General features: G+C 35.4%; 1 protein-coding gene across 1 annotated transcript in view; it reads left to right on the top strand.

Moving 5' to 3' along the window:
• Positions 1–17,967, top strand: part of pigg (phosphatidylinositol glycan anchor biosynthesis class G (EMM blood group)) — a 135,561-nt gene that overhangs the window by 62,981 nt on the left and 54,613 nt on the right. Inside the window, exons 7-8 of the mRNA XM_069190969.1 lie at positions 4,619–4,836; positions 9,688–9,969. Coding sequence (XP_069047070.1) covers positions 4,619–4,836; positions 9,688–9,969 — 500 coding nt within the window. The remainder of the gene's footprint in view (positions 1–4,618; positions 4,837–9,687; positions 9,970–17,967) is intronic.

Here is a 17,967-nt window from a genome sequence, read left to right as displayed (position 1 = left end):
CACTGAACATTAATCTGTAAAACCAAAAGGAAATGACAGAGCCCAGCTTTGTGCTACAGAAGCTAGTAAAAATGTATTCTGGTGGCAATCTGCACTCTGAGAGAAGGTATTGTAGGACCTGGGATGACGCTGTCCTTATTTGCAGGAGAACAAGCTCGGCAGCTGTAACTTGGCACTGTCTCAGCTCTCTTTCCAGAGAAGAGATGATAGTCTGGCACTTCATCACTGTTAATTGGGAACTGAAACCACAGGGCAGATGCTGAACATGAGTGCTTTTGTGTGAGCCACGCTTAAGCATCTGGAGTGGACAGGACATCAGGCCCCAGGCACTGGCCCTCCCTTCAGTTTATTTTGTAATCTAACTGGTGGTCTGAGAGTTCAGTGCACACATGTGAAGCATCACATAGAGCACAAGGAAGAACAATTCAGGAAGTCTGATATAATCCCGCATTTCTCTAGCATAGTGTATAGTGTTATATAGTGCAAATTAAAAAGGCAGAATGAAATGCATGAATTCATTCTCAAATGTTTCTCATTGCTGGAGTACAGCAAATAAAAGTAGCAGAATGGATATGGCTCTCTTGAATCCTCGACTGGATTTAAAAAAGTAAGCAAACAAGAAGATGACCTGACTTGATAAAATCATGAAATGTGCTGGAATAATAGATTGTGAATTTAGACAGATTGAAACTGATGCGCGTAGACGATTCTTGGCGATGTTATCATCCAACAGTGAATTAACAAAGGCCAATGATGAAAGTGTAAGAGGAGACTCGTTTGGTTGCATACTAGTTAATTGGTCGGATGATCTCATCTGGCCATTTCTTGAAAGAAATCAGGGTATTATCTTCAGCATCATATCTTCAGCATCATGCCAAGGTAGCTTGTGCCAGGTTGTAACAGTTGTAAAATGATAACATGTTTAAAACCACCTGCCTTATTTACCCATATTTGTCTTCTGGTTTATGTTTCATTTTGGATTTTGAGCCTAGATTTGCATCTGCTTTCTCTTCTGTGCACTCATTCCAAAGCAGCAATATTTTTTATAGCTTAGTGACCAAATTTGTGTAAAGTAATATAAATGGCATCTTGGTATGAATAAATGTAGCATAATGTCCCTTGATTTAAGTTCTGTGGCTTTTAAATATATATCCAAACAATATACTGGCTTTTTTTGTGTCAGGACAATGAAAATGATGTGTCAGCAGATACCCAAGTCTTTTTTATAAGGAGTTTTTATAACTCCTTCAAAAAGAGAATTTCTTATAATCTACTTATAGCTTTTGTTGCTACATTCATGTACTGTATATGCAGTTGTCTACATTAAATATCTTCTCTCGTATGATTTTATTGTCCCACATAGGAAATGTGCTAATGAACCCATTAACAAAAAAGCATAAAACCTGAATCCCTAAAATACGAATACGTGCAATTTAGATTTAATACATCAAGTCATTTTGCTTTCATTGTCTAGACATTTACCATTTTATCTCTGAAGCCATTTGCTTTCTGAGTCCTTTACTGTTCTTTTGCTGTTGTAATGCTGCGAATATATTATTTTAGTCTCTATTGCCATATTCTCTCTCTCGATCTTTCTAATATCCTCTTAAACCACAGCTTGCAATTCATTATACTCCTTTATTAATTGGATCCTGTTCTATGAAATAATTTCATGAATTTTTCCAGAATATTTTTTTAGTTTATGTATTCAGTCACTGCTTTCTAGCCTTTGGGGTGAATCTGTTCTGAAAAATATATATATATATGTTTATCTAACTGTTTGGAATATGTATTTATATTTGTTGTTGTTTTTTGTTCCATTACGAAAACTAGGCAAGGAAGAGTAAGTTTATATAACTCCTGATTTTAAGAACAGCACTGTTATTAATATAGGGTTGGGAAAATAGAGACTTATGGCAAATACAAAGCAAGATAATTGATAATTAAGTAAAATACGCATAACTCCCCAAATTGTAAAAATATGTAAAAAATATACCTGAGTGGTTGGTGTAATTGGAGGCACTCTCTCTTTCTTCTCTGACAAAGCTTTGGCAAAAGAGTAATAAATTAGGTGGGTAGCTGCGTCAGCATGTGTAGGCTGCAAAGGAACAAGTAATAGGTTTATTCCATGCTGAAAAAAAGAAGAAAGAGAACACAACGTTTCGGCCATGGAGCCTTCTTCAGGTGTTATATAAACTTACTCTTCCTTGCCTAGTTTTCGTAATGGAACAAAAAACAACAACAAATATAAATACATATTCCAAACAGTTAGATAAACATATATATATATATTTTCCCACCTGAAGAAGGCTCCACGGCCGAAACGTTGTGTTCTCTTTCTTCTTTTTTTCAGCATGGAGTAATAAATTAGGCACACTGGGTTAAACAAATATGAATTATTTGTTAATGACAGTAAGACACACTAAGCAACACACAAACCAATGTATAAGTTACCCTATTTACAAACAAGACATCTCAGTGGCCTATGTCATGACTAACCAGACCAACTCAGACTGCTAACCCAGTACTAAGATATCCTTTATAATGCCAACACAGACCAAAAGTGATAAAACTGCCTTCAAAATAAACATTCCCTCTTCCGATCTGAATGCTCCAAAATGAATAGGATCTTATCTCCCTATTCTAAAATTTGCATGTACTAACCAATAGAGGATGTTTTTAACTTAGGGATTTCTTATAAGGAAATCAGAGTTTCCTAAAACAAGAGAATGGCACGTTCTCTTGACAAGATTCAAATAGAATCCGGTCTTTAATGTTGATTCAAACTAGGTCATCTTGCCTGACACATGTTTGCTTCTTTCTTTGTAGTTCTTCTTCCTTTCTGCATTCTCCTTTATTTAGTCTTTTTATCATGTGTTCCTGGACTGTTGATGACTCTTAATGATTTAACAATAACTAAATTAACTAAAGTATACCAGACAATTCCTTCTGATCAATGTGCCTCAGACCTCCTACAGCTCAGCAAACACCTTGTCTTCCACACATTGTTTTTACTCACTCTGAAATCCCTAGAACTGCAAATGTTGACACTTGCTAGATGTTGACCATTTTCTCTAGATCTTGAGACACCTCAATAGTTGTAAAAGTTGTAAACAATTGTGATATTTTATTAAGTAATGTACACCGACAGTTAAAGCTAGAAAATAAATCTGACTGGACACAATTTGAAATCAGTGCTCCTTTCCAGTTTCCATTAGTTTAATATTACATTGCTCACTTTTTTATCAGTGAAAAGAGTAGTGGAAGCATACAGTATATTACCATAAAGACGCTGTTGAGCAATACTTGCTAAACTAGTTAATGATGTGAAAAAGAATTACTAATACTTGTATTTTATGTTAGAAATAAAAAACATGTACATGTATAAAGCTTTTGAATTTACTCACTTAGGAAAACATATAAATACTGGGATACAGCAATTTAATCTCCGTTTATTCAGAATTTTGCTGTTTCTTGTCTGCACAGCACGTTCTGAAAGATAAACGTGACCTCAAGTACTGTTTTGATTAAGTGGACTTTTCACCTTAACACACAATTGCATTGACAGACATTTTAAGCATCTCTTTTTTACATATAAATTATATACATTTTGCATGTCTATTGTTTTTTTAATACTTTTTGTTTTTCTTATGGTATAAAAGGCTCTTCTCCAGTTTAGAATATCTTCTGCTAATTTCCCACTAATAACAGTTGTTTATGTAGGAGTATAATACCAAATGCAGCCTGTAAAAGTGACTTACAGTGGGGCTTGTCCCACAGAATATCCATTTTAAAAATGAATACTGTCTGAAAATAAATGAATAAGTCTGAAAAATACTACACAAAGAAAAGCAAGTACTGCAAAGTAAAAGCAAATAGCTTTCCTAAGGGAGAGATACATACTCAATGCAGAGGACTATCTTAAAATTCTTCACATGATAGTGTGTTTGAATGCTTGTAGGTAAAATTTCCTTATGGATTTTGTTTTAATCCTGCAATGAGATTGATGATTTTAAAGTGTATTTTACACAGGGGTGCATTTTGTGAAAAAGAAAAAAATCTTTGGCCATAATGCTTTTCCATTGAGAGAGAGAGATTGCTTGGACTCAGAGGCAAATTTGCTTGAGCAAGAAAGTTGGGTTATTAAATGCCTGGAAGGTATATACTAAGTATAATTTACGGGGTAGCTGTGTTCAAATATTTATCAAAACATAACACTCACACAGAGCTCTAGTAACAGCATAGCAAATAATGTTCAGTGAAGCAAAGAAAGTTGATCTTTTAACCTTATTTTCTCAATATTTTAGCCTGCTGTATTCTGTGGAATATACAGTATTGCAGGCTGAATGCAGGCATATATTGATGTACAATGAATAATCTAAATGATGATGCTTTATGTTGGGTTTTTTTTTTCTTGTTAACACTCCTGAGGAGCAAGTGAGAAATTAGGTCACTGAATTTTTTGTCCATGCATTGTGAAGGGAGCTTTATGAATGTCCAGCTTCCTTTGTGGAAATGATAATCATACTGGTGTTACAGTATTTTTCCACTTTCAAAGTCTTTTCTTGGTAATTGTTTGTCTCCTTTGTGATGTGTGTCATATTTCTCACCTTCACAGATCCAGGATATGAGCAGTTCAGAATAGCTGAGAAGTCCCATGGCAGCTGGATGAAGCTTTATTTAGAAGGGAATACGTCAGAGGTCCTGAGCAACATGGGAAAGAAAGTGCTGAAGCAGTACATGGATGCCTTAAAGTCAATGAGTGAATCCCTCAGTAAGCAGCTGGGGAAATATGACATGTACTCAATGATTGTGGGCATGAGCATTGTGTTAGAGGTAAGAATGATTCCCCTGCTGACATACTGCTGGACATCATTTTAAATTATTTTCCTTTGCCAACATTTTTCAGGTTTCAGTACAAAATCAGCTCGTTTATATGCAGACTAAGATTTATTGTTAATCTTCCTTGCTTTAAAAGCAAATAAAAACCATTAAGCTGTACAACTACAGTATACAGCTTTTGGAGGTTTTATACTATAACTGTAACAAAACCAGTGTCGTATGGGTGAAGTGCTTTCAAAGTGTGGCATTCAGTAAATTTACAGAAAACAGAACTATTAAATAATTGATTGGGAACCAAAGGGAAATCTTTTTCAGTTAAATACTGGGGTTTTCTACTCTGGTTCTGTAGTATCTCTGAGTCTTCTGGTTTTCGTGCCAAGTGAGCTGACAGTTGTCCAACTGATGTATTAATGGAAACAATAATGTGCTTAACTGGGCCTTTTATTGCTTTTCAACGGACAATTAATTATAAAAATGTGAAATTAAAGTGTCAAATTATGCAATCGAAAGCTTGGTTTAAGCAGAAATAAGAAGGCTAAGGGATCTGCCAAGACCAGTTTTGGAAATGTAGTATTTTCGAGTACAAAGTGGCAGAGCTAAGAGGGGAGACGACTACGCTAGAAAATGTTGCAAAAAAAATCACTTGAAAAGATTGCTCTGCAAAAATCTTTTTGTGAGTCTTTTTACCAGTGTCGCATTTGTCATCTTGTATCACTTAACGAGAGCTGCAAAGTGCAGTTCATTGTTTTTTCTTGGAAATGGAAGAGTCTTCATTTTTTTAACTTTATTGCAGAATTGTACTGTCTTTAAAATCATTTTTTTTCTTCCTCTGCCCTTCAATTAACACCTGCATTAGAGTGCATTACACATATTTCTAGATTTGCATATATGTTTGTCTTCACTTTTCATCTTCTGGGGGGTTTCCACGGCAACTACCAGTAACTGATACCACTGAGGTTGTTTATATTAGATGACTAATGAATCTAAATGCCTTTACTGCAGGATTTTTTTTTAAATTAAAGCATACAAAAATTGTGTTCATAAGCTTCTTTAGTCAACTTATTTGTCGTTTCAGGTGGCTACACTAGCCACTTTTCTAAAAGCAGTTATATATGCTTGGAATTTTGACTTTCTTTTCCTTTTTGTTCCCAACCATGAGAAATGCAGGCATTTTTTAAAAAAAAAATTGTGACAGCTGATGGAAAGCTGAATGGAATGACTATCTTCTATGTTGTCAGAATCTTGGAACTATAAGGGTAAAAAACATGAATGGCATGAAATGCAGCAGTGGTACAAAGAAGACTCACATACTATATTTGTAAAATCTTCTAGAGGCTGACCAGTGCTAATCAATAGCCTAGTGGAGCCTGACAATGTAACTAAAACTTTAAATTATTAATTTTTTATAGCCAAGTGAGTAGAAAATCCTTTCTTTGATTTTTGACAATAGCAAATCTTTGAAATAGTTACTGCACGATTTTCTATTACCTCTAGGAAATCTTGCTTGTACTTTCATACAGTAGGTCCCACTTTAAAATGCATTTGAAACTTGATAGACATCCATCACTGAACCCTAACACTAAATTCTGAAAAAAAGACTGAGAAAGAATGAACATGTGCCGAGAAGCGTGACTTCAGGCTTGTCACGGTTTAAATGGAGGAAAATTTGAGTCATCCAGGTTTTTATGTTAGAGATGCAATTAGACAGTGCAGAGAGGGACACTTCAATGTCAAGTTTAGTATAGATTTAGTTTAGTATGTAGATTTGAGTATCTTCTAAGGAATTATCAATTTGACCATATGATCTTAATAGCTGACCAAGTGGGAACATGTAAATGCTGAATAGAAGGATGTTGTAGTAATGAGCCCTGAGAAACACCAGACTTAATGAGCCCAACTTCACAACTGAAACCCCTAAGAGAGACAAAGTGTCGGCGATCTGTGAGGTACAGTAAGAGTTGAACCATTTAAGAGCAATGTCAGAAACTCTAAACACAGTCTCAAGACGAAAAAGTAAGATGTCTTGGTTAACGGTGTCAAAAGCAGCACTTTTAAGGAGGTTAAGGATTGAAAGAGAACCAGAATTAGAAGCCATAAGAAGACTGGTAAAGATCTGTTACCATTATATTCTAGAGGAGTGGATTACTTTCTTTTCAATTTTGTTTTTCTATAAACTGGAAATCTCTAAAATTCAAAAGTCTTTGGAGAATAGTTACTGAGTGCAGGTGTTTGAATAATTGAAGTCAGTGTTGATGAACAAAATACTTTCACAAATGCAGGCGATGGACCTTGTTGATGCCTCAAAATATGCTCGGTATGTTGCCGGTTATTAGTGGTGCAGTAAATGCTACAAACATCTGAAAGTTTCTAAAAGAAAATCTCTTTGTGTCTGGAAAGCTTTAAGAATTTCCACTGAGACCTGAAACGAAATAATAATAAGAAAAAAATAGGAGAAGAGTAGCTGTCAGCAGTTTGTCAAGGTAGAAATCCAAGGGCATCCATATGACAGCTTTTAACTAATGTCCCCAAGAGAAGGTACTCAAGGGATTCGGAGTCTTGGACCCTTGGTTTGCAATAAGAGCAAAAAGACATAAAAGAGTTGCGTTTATTTATTGCAGTGTAGTGCATGTAGCCAGATTTAATCATCATTTGTCATTTTTTTCCATTCAGGTGATTGCAGTCATTAGCTTGGGGTTATTTGTTTTATTTCTATAATTATCCCCCTTTCATTAATATGCGTGTCCATTTGTGTTGGTGTTCTCTTGTGTGTGTTCAATGTGCCTTTTATATTCTATACAGTATTCTCTAACAGTGCTAAAAAATACTCTCATGTGTTTGAAATCTGTTGTGTTTAAAAAGCTTTTTTGTCTATGATGCACCAGAAGAAGCTTTATCTAAACTTAAAAAAAATCGTTTCTCAACAGTGTATTTTTATGAGGTTTGTGGTTTTACAAAATATTTCTTCTGCACATTTAACGCAAAAAAAAAACAATATTAACCGAAAGTTTTTTTTTGCATTAGTACATTTTTCAAGGCTGTCCACCAGGAACTTGATGAACTGTCATACTATAAATCAACTATCTAAAGAGACCCATCCTTCTGACATTAAGAAGTCTCTCTAGTTGTTTTTTTTTTCTCCAAGCAAACTATTTTTTCACCTTACGGAAAAATACTGCATTTAATGCAGTCAGTGCATTCTTCTTTAGTCATCCTGAAGAACAAATGATGACAGCAATAGAAGTCTGTCCGTGCTTTACAAAGGAGTTTCTGATAGAAAATTCAATTACAGCGTTTTATGCAGAACAGTGACAAAATAGAAATTGCTCTAGCTTATGCTTAAAGATTGTCAATTGTAAAACTAGGGAAAGTGGGAGTCTTTATCACAACAGTAAGCATTTGGAAGCCCAGATTTTCAGGAACAATCAAAGGTGATGTGCACTACAATTTGGAATATCACCATGTGGACAGAAACGGCTGAAACAGCTTTTTGGTGTCTGCTTAAATACTAAAGCATGTGGTGATAGAACACATATGAAATTATAATACAAAGTTCGTATCCTTATGGATACATATATCTATGCAGTATATATACAGTATGTTAAATAACCCCTGGTTCTTCAAGACAGCAGCACTTTTTTTAGTCCTCCAGTTTGCACTATTAAGGTGCTCGTCCCCTTCTTCAGCACACTGTCTTTATCTCAGATAGTTCTAAAATTGTTTTGTTCATCCACAATGTAAGGATTTTCTAAAATAGTGATAGTAAAATGTTACGTGTTGTGGTTGTAGGATGACACTTCTACCCTGTCATGATGGATTTCAGTTACTTTCTTGATGGACAGAGAGGCTAAGCTGTTGTTCTTATAAAATCATAATCACTTCAGTGCATCCATGCTGAGAAGTAACCTGCTTCAACATACAGTAGTTACAACTGAAGATATACTGAAGGTTGAAACCCATGTCCCTGAATTGAATGAAGTGGTAAAAAAGGCATCCAGACAGTCGTACTGAAATATTACTGATATTTAAAACCCGTTTGAGAAGCCTAGTGAATATGCTAATTGTGGAGCATTACTTTTAAACATGCAGATCACAGGCCAATTTATAACCCACTCCTCATAACTGCAAAGCAAATGGTGTAATGAAACGTTATTACAGCAACAATACAGCTGTGCTTTAATTTCTGTATTTCTGTATATTTGTCATTTTAAACAGCTTTGCTCTTTTTATTGCAAGGTAGGGATCACACTTCACTTTTTAATCCTTAAATTTGAAAGCTGCATTATATACCCTAGTGCAATGCTATTTTACATTTTCTTTAAAAAAAATAGAACTTATAACAGCTTTTCTGAGCCAGTACATACAAATTCTGTTCTACAAGTATGATGTTTGGTTAGCATCTGTCTCTTAATATCAGTGGAAAACTACCAGTTGTCAGTGCATCCAATGATACAGTATTTGTTTGATGACTACACAGGAGTGTTAACTGGTTTGCTATGATTGGAAGAATGCAGCCTTTTGCATCTTAAACTTGTTTTGCTGTTGACAGATCATCAGTGTGGTCTAAAAACTGATAGAATTTCCAGAATAATAAAAATATATACTAGAGGTGATTCAAGTACTACATTCTCCTCACTGCTTTAAATTGCATAACTGTTGCCTCTTTCTGTCATGATAGCATTATTAAAAACCTGATCTTCAGTCATAGCTAGTATATGAAGCCGGCACACTACTATTTGATGTTGTAATCTGTGGAGAGTTAATGTCCACTGATGTTTTTTTTTTTTAAAGCTGAATGTGACTACCATAGTAATGTGATGTTCTCTGTTTTCCTCCATGTGCCTGCAGGTTCTTTTCCTGCTACTGATCACCATGGCAGAGGCTCTGAGTGGGGCAGCGGAGGTGGACCTGCCCCTCTCCTCGGCCCTCTGTTCACTGCCCTTCTACCTGCTCTGTCTGTTCTGCTCCTCCATCCACGTCATGGTCTGCACTTCCACAGAGAGCACCTGCTATTTCTGCAGTCTGTCGTGGGCCCTAGTGTTTGCAGTAATAGCCTTTTTCTCGTCCCTGCTCTGCGTCATATTGTCCATCATAGGTAGAAAGCTCTTCTGGGCGAAACCTCAGATGAAGGTGAGGACGCTGGCTGACAATGTAATAAATGGGTTTATTTTCTTCTCCGGGCTGCTTTGTTTTACCGGGTGCTTGTGTGCAATTTGTGTCACTGTTGTCCTCTGCAATTCTCACTCCTCTTCCTGATGATCCTTGATTATTCAGACCCCGTTTCCCTTTGAAATCAATTAGGAGCTGAGGAAGTGGTACTTCTACTTGCCCCGACTCCAGCTCATGTGGGCATGTGGGATAGCTTTAGATTCTAAGAGCCGTAATGAGGAAAACAAGGAGACACTAATTTCTAGTCATGTTTCGGCATCCTCATTTTCAAAGGCTGAATCAAGAGTTCATATCCATGCTGCAGTACATCATCTTAATTCATTAGTTCTCTCCATGCAAAAGCTACCAATCTTAGCAGCTAAACTGTATCTGCTTTATGTTTTTGTTATGTTGTGTATACATATGTATGTCACCTCATATGGCACTTGAGAGATTTGAGCTCACACTTTAATGCTTTTACCTAATGTAAAAAAATATCTTTTGAAATGCCAAGAAGGTGGATGTATCCTATGCAAGTTAATTCTATTGCTTTCTTATGTTCATTATTTTTTGTTTGTTTTAAAATGTAAGCTGGGAAAGTCTGCCTTCAGTGTTAACTGGCTAGTGACTTGTCAGCCAGGAATGATTAGATGTTCTCTGGATTCCACAGTTTTTAAAGAGTCCTATTTCTCCATTCTTCATCTGTGTGGAATAACAAACTGTTAATATTTGTACCGGAAGGTCCAAATTCTTTTTGCAGTTACAACATGTCAGATTGGTGATGATAACCAAACATATAATGTCAACATCCTTAGTAAACAAACATTCAAAAACAATATTTATAGGATTTATAGAACCATTGTAGACATCTGCAACTGACCATCCTTTGCTGGTTGACTGTTGTCGCTCAGGAAAAGTGAGAAACACTACATTTAGATTGTGTTTGACAAGAACTAATAACTTTGATGAACCATTATGATTCTTTATTTATATTTTCTTTCACTTTTTCTGTGATTTCAGTGTCTGTTTAAAATTTGTTCTTAAATCTGTTAGACCTGAATGTTACATTAACTTATGCATTATTATATAATGCTTACCTATTTTCTTAATAATAGACATTTGTCCTTCCTTAAAATTTCACATTAGTGTATCATTACACTGTACTGTTTTTTATAAGAATTGTACCAGTTCCACAAACTCAAGTTTAAAGAACTAAAGACAGTGTTTTAAGGAGATCCTAAGCTGATGTATTTGCAAAAACTATCTTTCTTTTTTTGCAAACTACAGGAGTTATAAGTTTAAATAGACTGTCTATTGATAAGCACTCACAGCAAATAATATTGCAATATATTGTAAACCTACACCCCTATTTACAAATCCCTTTGTGTAAAAATGAAAAAGAAAATACAAATAACCAAAAGCTTCCAAACAATCTTGTGAATAATATTTATAACTGAAAAATCAACTCCCTTCAAACACCCTTAGACTTTTCAAACAATTTAAGATAATAGATTCTAAAATGATAGTGCTCCTCGCCAACCAGTGAAAGGGATAGACTGCTTGATATTTATTGATATTGTGATGTTTGTAATTACACAATGTAGACTGCATGTGTAAATTCAGAGGCACTGTCATTTATTGTAATAAACTAATTGCCACTTCAACAATTTGTGCAATCACCTGCAACCAGGAGCAAGTGGTACTCTTTGGGTAAACTGTAAAAAGACTGGAGGATATTAATCTCAAGCAGCTGCCGTTGAGTGTTCACTGTCTTATGAACATTTTGGAAAAGTCAGCATGTCAGAAGTAAGAACTACAGAAGATTATAAAAATTGAGCCTAATAGTTGCATTTAAAGTGGCACAGGCCTTGAGTAAAAATGCACAATTTAAGAATTACTTTTGATATTTTGTCTGTAATTCATGTAGTGATCACCCCCTACCAGATAGTGTCCTTTTCAACATTCTTTTAATTTAAGAGCATGTGTTTGTCTCCTTTTAAGTCCATGCATAGTATAAGGTTAGTTACCAAAAATGAATTTTAAGTAAACCTCAAACAATGGTTTATGGGTTATTTTATCCATACCTCAGTGGAAAGGATTGATTTCCTTGCAGGAACATTCTAAAATGCTTGTTTCACTCAACACGTGCTTCAAAAAATGTCATTAAGATGTATCCCCAAAATATCTTGCTTTAATTAATATCTAATATCAAGGTGTCTTTTTAGTTTTAAAGCCAAATGATTTTTAAGCATTTAATTTGTTGTTGCTTTTTTAAAATTTGTTTAAGCCAAATATAAAACAAAGCAAACAAGAAATAAATTCTACACTACTGTGTCCTGCTTTGGTGACTGAATGTTTTCAGATAAGGAAGCAGCTTGTCAATGAGGAGCTCTGTTTACTGTGATAAAAAGCTCTAACAGTAGTTTAATAGAAACATAATTGTGGCCCATTTGCATAGCAGAACTGTGCAGCAGAAATGAGATGCAGTGTGATGATGCATAACAGAAGAGCTTTGCTTCTTTGGAGTCATAGAGTGAATGTGATTGTCCATGCTCATATGTTAATCTTTTTAATGTACAGTATTTGTCACTGTACGTATAAAGAGTTCTGTTTTCATTGAAGCTGTCTTAGAATAATAAAATTAGATTTCTGTTTTTAGATTCGCTAGTTTAGTCCTGGGAAAGTTGGCCCTGGTGTGAGTGTGTGTGTCTGTCTGAGTCTGTGTGTGCTCTGTGATGGACTGGCATGCCATTTAGGGTTTACCTGCCTTATGCGTGTTGCTTGCTATGATAAACTTCATCCCCTTCCACAACCCTGAATTGGTTGAAATGATTAGAAATTGGATGGATGGATTTGCTAGTTTTTGTGTTGTTTTGCTCCTCACACATCCTGTTTCTATATAGTCTATGTCTCTTTTTTTGTTTTACCATGTTGGTTAATTATTCTAATCTAAACAGGTGCATTTCAAAGTTCATTGAGAACAAATGGATGAAGGATGTGTATTTAGATTATCCTCAAAGACTTTACCTATTGGGAAGAATGCTTAATACATCATTACCCACAAGTTGATGTGCAAGAATTAGGCATCTCAGTCATGAATTTCAGTCAGATTGGTGTTTTCTCCAAAATATTCTTAAAGTAATCTAAAATAAAGAAAATAAATTTAATTAGAGAGTATTTAGATTTAAAAGAATATTATTCAGGGGGTAATTTCATGGTTGTTCATGTCAGAGGTTGACATTCACATTACAGCTTGTTGACAAAATAATATTCCCTTCTGATAGTGCACAAATCCACTTTTGGAAAAAATCAAAATGGGGATTAAGCTCTATGCTGGACCTTTTCATTTAGAACATGTCTTGTTTTTTTTCAGGAAGGTGTTAGGCATTTTTCTTTTCTGAAGCTGCTTAATTTATTTGCATAATAGACTATAGTCTATGAGGAGTTTTGGTAAGTGACGAGGATAAGGATGATTTAAATCAATTTGTGAAGTAATTATTTCTGTTACATATGGAGAAGCCATCCAATTTGAGGACTGCTGGATATTTGTGTTCTCAAATAACTTGAATTTAACAAATGGTGTATTTATATAGTCAGAATGACATTGTTGATGTTCTTTAATTATTTACTTGCATATGACCTATGATCCCGTTGTGCAGTGTAGATCAACTATAAACTGTTATGTTTTAAGTTGCAGTAAATGTTCTGTCTTAACATGTAAAATAAGTTAAAAAGCCCAAAATTCAGTCTGCAAACTGGCTCAATAAGCAGACACTCATTCAAACAGCAGGTGGACAAATATAATGGGTGGTGCGGTGGCTCTGTGGCTAACGACCTGCTCATGTGGCTGGAAGGCTGCCTGTTCCTATCCAGCGGCCGCCAGAAGAATCCTACTCCGCTGGGCCCCTGAGCAAGGCCCTTAACCCCAACTGCTCCACGGGCGTTGCTGACCCTGCGCTCTGACCCCAAGCTTCTCTTCCTGCCTGTGTGTCTCATGGAGAGCAAGCTGGGGTATGCGAAAAGACAAATTTCTGCTACAAGAAATTGTATTTGGCCAATAAAGTGATTTTATCTTAAAGTCCAAGTAGGTAGCTGCAGCAGCATGCTTAAGCTGCAATGGAACACCTGAAGAAGGCTCCACACAACCCTGTGTTTTTTGTTTCAGCATGGAGTAATCCTTTACTAATTCCTTTGCAACTAAAGTCCAAATCATTTTGACTAAAATTCCTTAAGGAATGGTGCACAATTGCCCCTATGCCACTCGGGTTGTATGGATTTGATTTGACCATAGAATCCCCATTTTACAGTGCAGCAGCATCCCTTGAATCATGGCAAAAGTTCTTAGTTTGCTGTGCTGTCAGTGAGAGCTGCATCACTCCTCCAATTGATAAACTCTGATGTAGATGCTGTGGAGGTCATAATGTGGACAGTTACGGTATGGCTCTGCTGCAGAGGAATGTACTATAAACATGAAAATCAGATTGTTTGTGTGCCTCTGAGCTGTAAATGGTTTCTATGTAATAAAACACACTCAAGAAGGTTTTCAATGCCAGACCTACCTAGAATTTAGAATTGCTTAATCAACTTTTTTTTAAAGGAAATGCTTCTGTAACGATATTAAGAAAATAAATTTTGGATATAAAGCAATCTTTGATAAAGCAGATTACTGAGTTCTTATTAAATCTATTTAGAATTTCAGTAAGATTGTCATTTCAAAAGTCTCTATTAAAATAAAATGCTCCATCTTCATTCCAGTTCATGTTTAGTCGCAATATTGCAGCACAGCTATCCATCTGAGAATATTACTTGCACATAATCAAGTGTTTTTCACCGGAAGGAAATCTGTTTTTCTTTTGCTGTGTTATATTTGGCTTATGATTTTTCTTTTTTTTTAATTTCTTTATTGCTTTCCATCACATTCCAAGATTTTAGCTGCCTCTAAAATATTCTATGGAATATTGGAGTCTCATTGCATTTTTTTTAAAGGGAAAAGTTAACAAAATAACAAGAAGCATGAATTTATATAAAAAGAATCTTAATTTGTTGTTGGTTTGTAACCTTGATTTATCTCATTTTCTTTACTAAATGTTTTCTTGTGAAAGAAAGGGAGGAATCATATTAAAACTGCCCTTTGAGGACCATATCCTTAAAATTCTGTGCACACAGACAGGTAAAAGTGAACCTGAACCTCTAAGAAAAAAAGATGTTAAACTCTTGCAAAGTATTGGCAGATTCCACCCATTGGGCTACTTTAGGCTCAGCAATGAAACACGTATGTAAGGATACAAAAGAAAGTTAAGAGGAACTCCATTTAGGAGGCACTTCATAACACAGATTCATGGGTATTGGGAAAGTGAATTGGGCCACATTGTTGAAGCTGACCCCTTGAGGTCCTTTGAGAACAGTCTGGATGAGATTCTCAGTAGTGGACAAAGTGAGCCAAATGGCTTCTCCATTTTAACAGAATGTATGCCCTAATTGTGAGAGTCCCTCCTTCAATTGAAAAGGAGCTAATATACGAAATAAATATACAGTAATGTATTTGGTGTACTGTGAATAATAAAGACTAATGATCTTTGTTACATCCTATGTAGTGTTGGATGTACTTTTTTTGTAATAAATAATTCATATAAATAATATAATACTGTACGTTAATTTAGTCAGTCATACTAACATGGCAGTTAACTAAACCATTCTGAAGAAAAATCAATATTATTTCGTCTTTTATTGTTAGTGTTCATTGGTGAAAGCTGATTATATCGCTTTGTTTATATAGAGCCCTAATGGAACCCAATTGCCTCTGCTATTGACTAGATCTAGCTTTAATGAAATTAAATGGAATTGCCCTGCTGTTCGGTGGTTGGTTTGAAGTCCTTTGCATATTAATGTTTTCAGAATGAGAGGTTACTTATTGAAAGTAAAGGAAATGAGCCAGTATACATTTTAGTAATAGATGTCTTCCATTTGTTTTAATTTGTTAGACTATCAGCCTAATCTCCAGGAAAGAAAGAAAAATGTCTGTGATTGAAGAAGACCTATTCAAAAGAAATTTGCTCCCATATGAAAAACATATTTGAATTAGCATATAAATGATGGCCTGCATTAGGATTTCATTTCTGGTCAAGGGAAAGAACTAGAGAAAAAAAATAATTCCCTTAAACTGTAATGTTAGCAGATTTAACAGAAATATATACAAGCTTGGCATTCTAATCTCATTGGACAGACTCGGGGGAGTTCACCAGCCATGTTTACACTAACAGAAATGTGGCTACACAATTCATTTTCCTCTTGGTTAAGTTTACCCTGCGTTTGTGAATTGATTGATTGCACAGCTGCACAACATAACACAGTTAGGTGCTCAAATCGTAAATGGCTAAGTGTCAGTTTCATCCATCACACTGATGTACAGTTCTTTAGGCTAAAAGGTTCTCATGCTGAGGCAGAAATTATGGAAACACTTTGCAAAAATAGATCACTCTTGAGCTTCACTGGCAGAATACTGAGGGGTCAAAGAAAATGTTTAGAATTCTGTGATGAGACAGAAATCCTTGTGTGTATGAGCGGGTGGTAGGACAGTCTTCAAATGAAAGGTGGGTAGTTATATGCTTGGCTTAATACTGTATGTATAGTATTTCCTTTAGCATACTGTATATCACCTTGAAATGGTGATACTATACATAATGTGGTATAGAAATTGTAATAGAAGATGATTAAGATAATTGGAGAGTGTCTTCAGACAGCCGTTGTTATATTAATGACAACTGTTCAATCTGTGGTATTTAAAGAAGATAGTCATGGTTTACATTATATACTGTATTTCTCATGGCCTAACTATTTGTGTACATGTTGCCAATTTGCCAACCAAGAAGAGATTCCTCCAAAATTCACTTAGAATAAACTGGTTTCTGTCTGTATGGCTGAAAGAAAAGAATATGCAGTTCAAAGTTAATTGAGAAAGTGTTTTATTTACTGTAGTTGTGCTTTGATGATGATAGAGTACTGCTCCCAGCCATGATTTCAATGCACATTTTGGCTGTGTCCTTTCACAGGTATGCAGATAGACATAAATAAAGTTGTGCTTAAATTCGATTAAAACTTTCTCTTGCTCTTAATGATTATTTTTCTTAATTTCTCTATTCATTTTCATGTCCTCTGGAATTCACATCCATCCCTTACAATCCCCTTTCTCACACTTCTGTCTCCATTTTCACACCCTCTTTCTTCATTCTCCTTATACTCATACTCCTCCCTCTCCCTCATTCTTCTGCAGTATATGCCAGAAGAAGGCTCCCCAATCAGTATTTTTTCTAATTTCTTTTTTTTTCAGCATGAATGTAACCTCCCGTTGTTCTGTTCTGCTTTGATTTTCTACTTTGATTTTAATATAATTTTAAATAATGCTGCATTGAATTTATTTAGTGCAGTTCCTATAGGCAGGAATGTACTTCACCCATCACTAAAATGCAGCACCCACTTAGGAGATAAATACAGCAGATAGAATGACCTTGGATAGTTGAGTTATGTTCAGTCTTTGAAACATGGAGGGCTATTTCTGATTAACCCTGAAGGAATTATCTATTTTGTAAAGCATTAAGTTCATAATCTTTGGCCCCTTGGCCCAAAGTAACAAGCAAAAAGAGGGAGACTCTCTCTTGTCAAGATCAGGAATCAAGGTACAATAGTTTCTTTCTACGATCTCTAAGAATGGCACATACACCACATATGTGTTTATAAGGAGCCCCTCTGAGTCATTTCTCTGAAAATAGCTTCTTGTTTAATAAATTCAGGTTCCTTGTACTACTCAGACTAATCAACACTTCTCAGAGGCATGCATACTTTATCGGGTGAATGTTAATGAGACATTTTGCACTTCTGCATGCTGATGAGACAGATTGCATACTTTCATCACATGAGGGAAATCTCAATGGAAAGAATGGAAATTGCTTAATGTTTCTTTTTGCCTTCAAGCAAGGTTTCGAA

This window comes from Lepisosteus oculatus, chromosome 1 (genome assembly GCF_040954835.1).
Source record: "Lepisosteus oculatus isolate fLepOcu1 chromosome 1, fLepOcu1.hap2, whole genome shotgun sequence".
NCBI lineage: Eukaryota > Metazoa > Chordata > Actinopteri > Semionotiformes > Lepisosteidae > Lepisosteus > Lepisosteus oculatus.
This window is presented reverse-complemented; position numbering and strand designations above follow the sequence as displayed.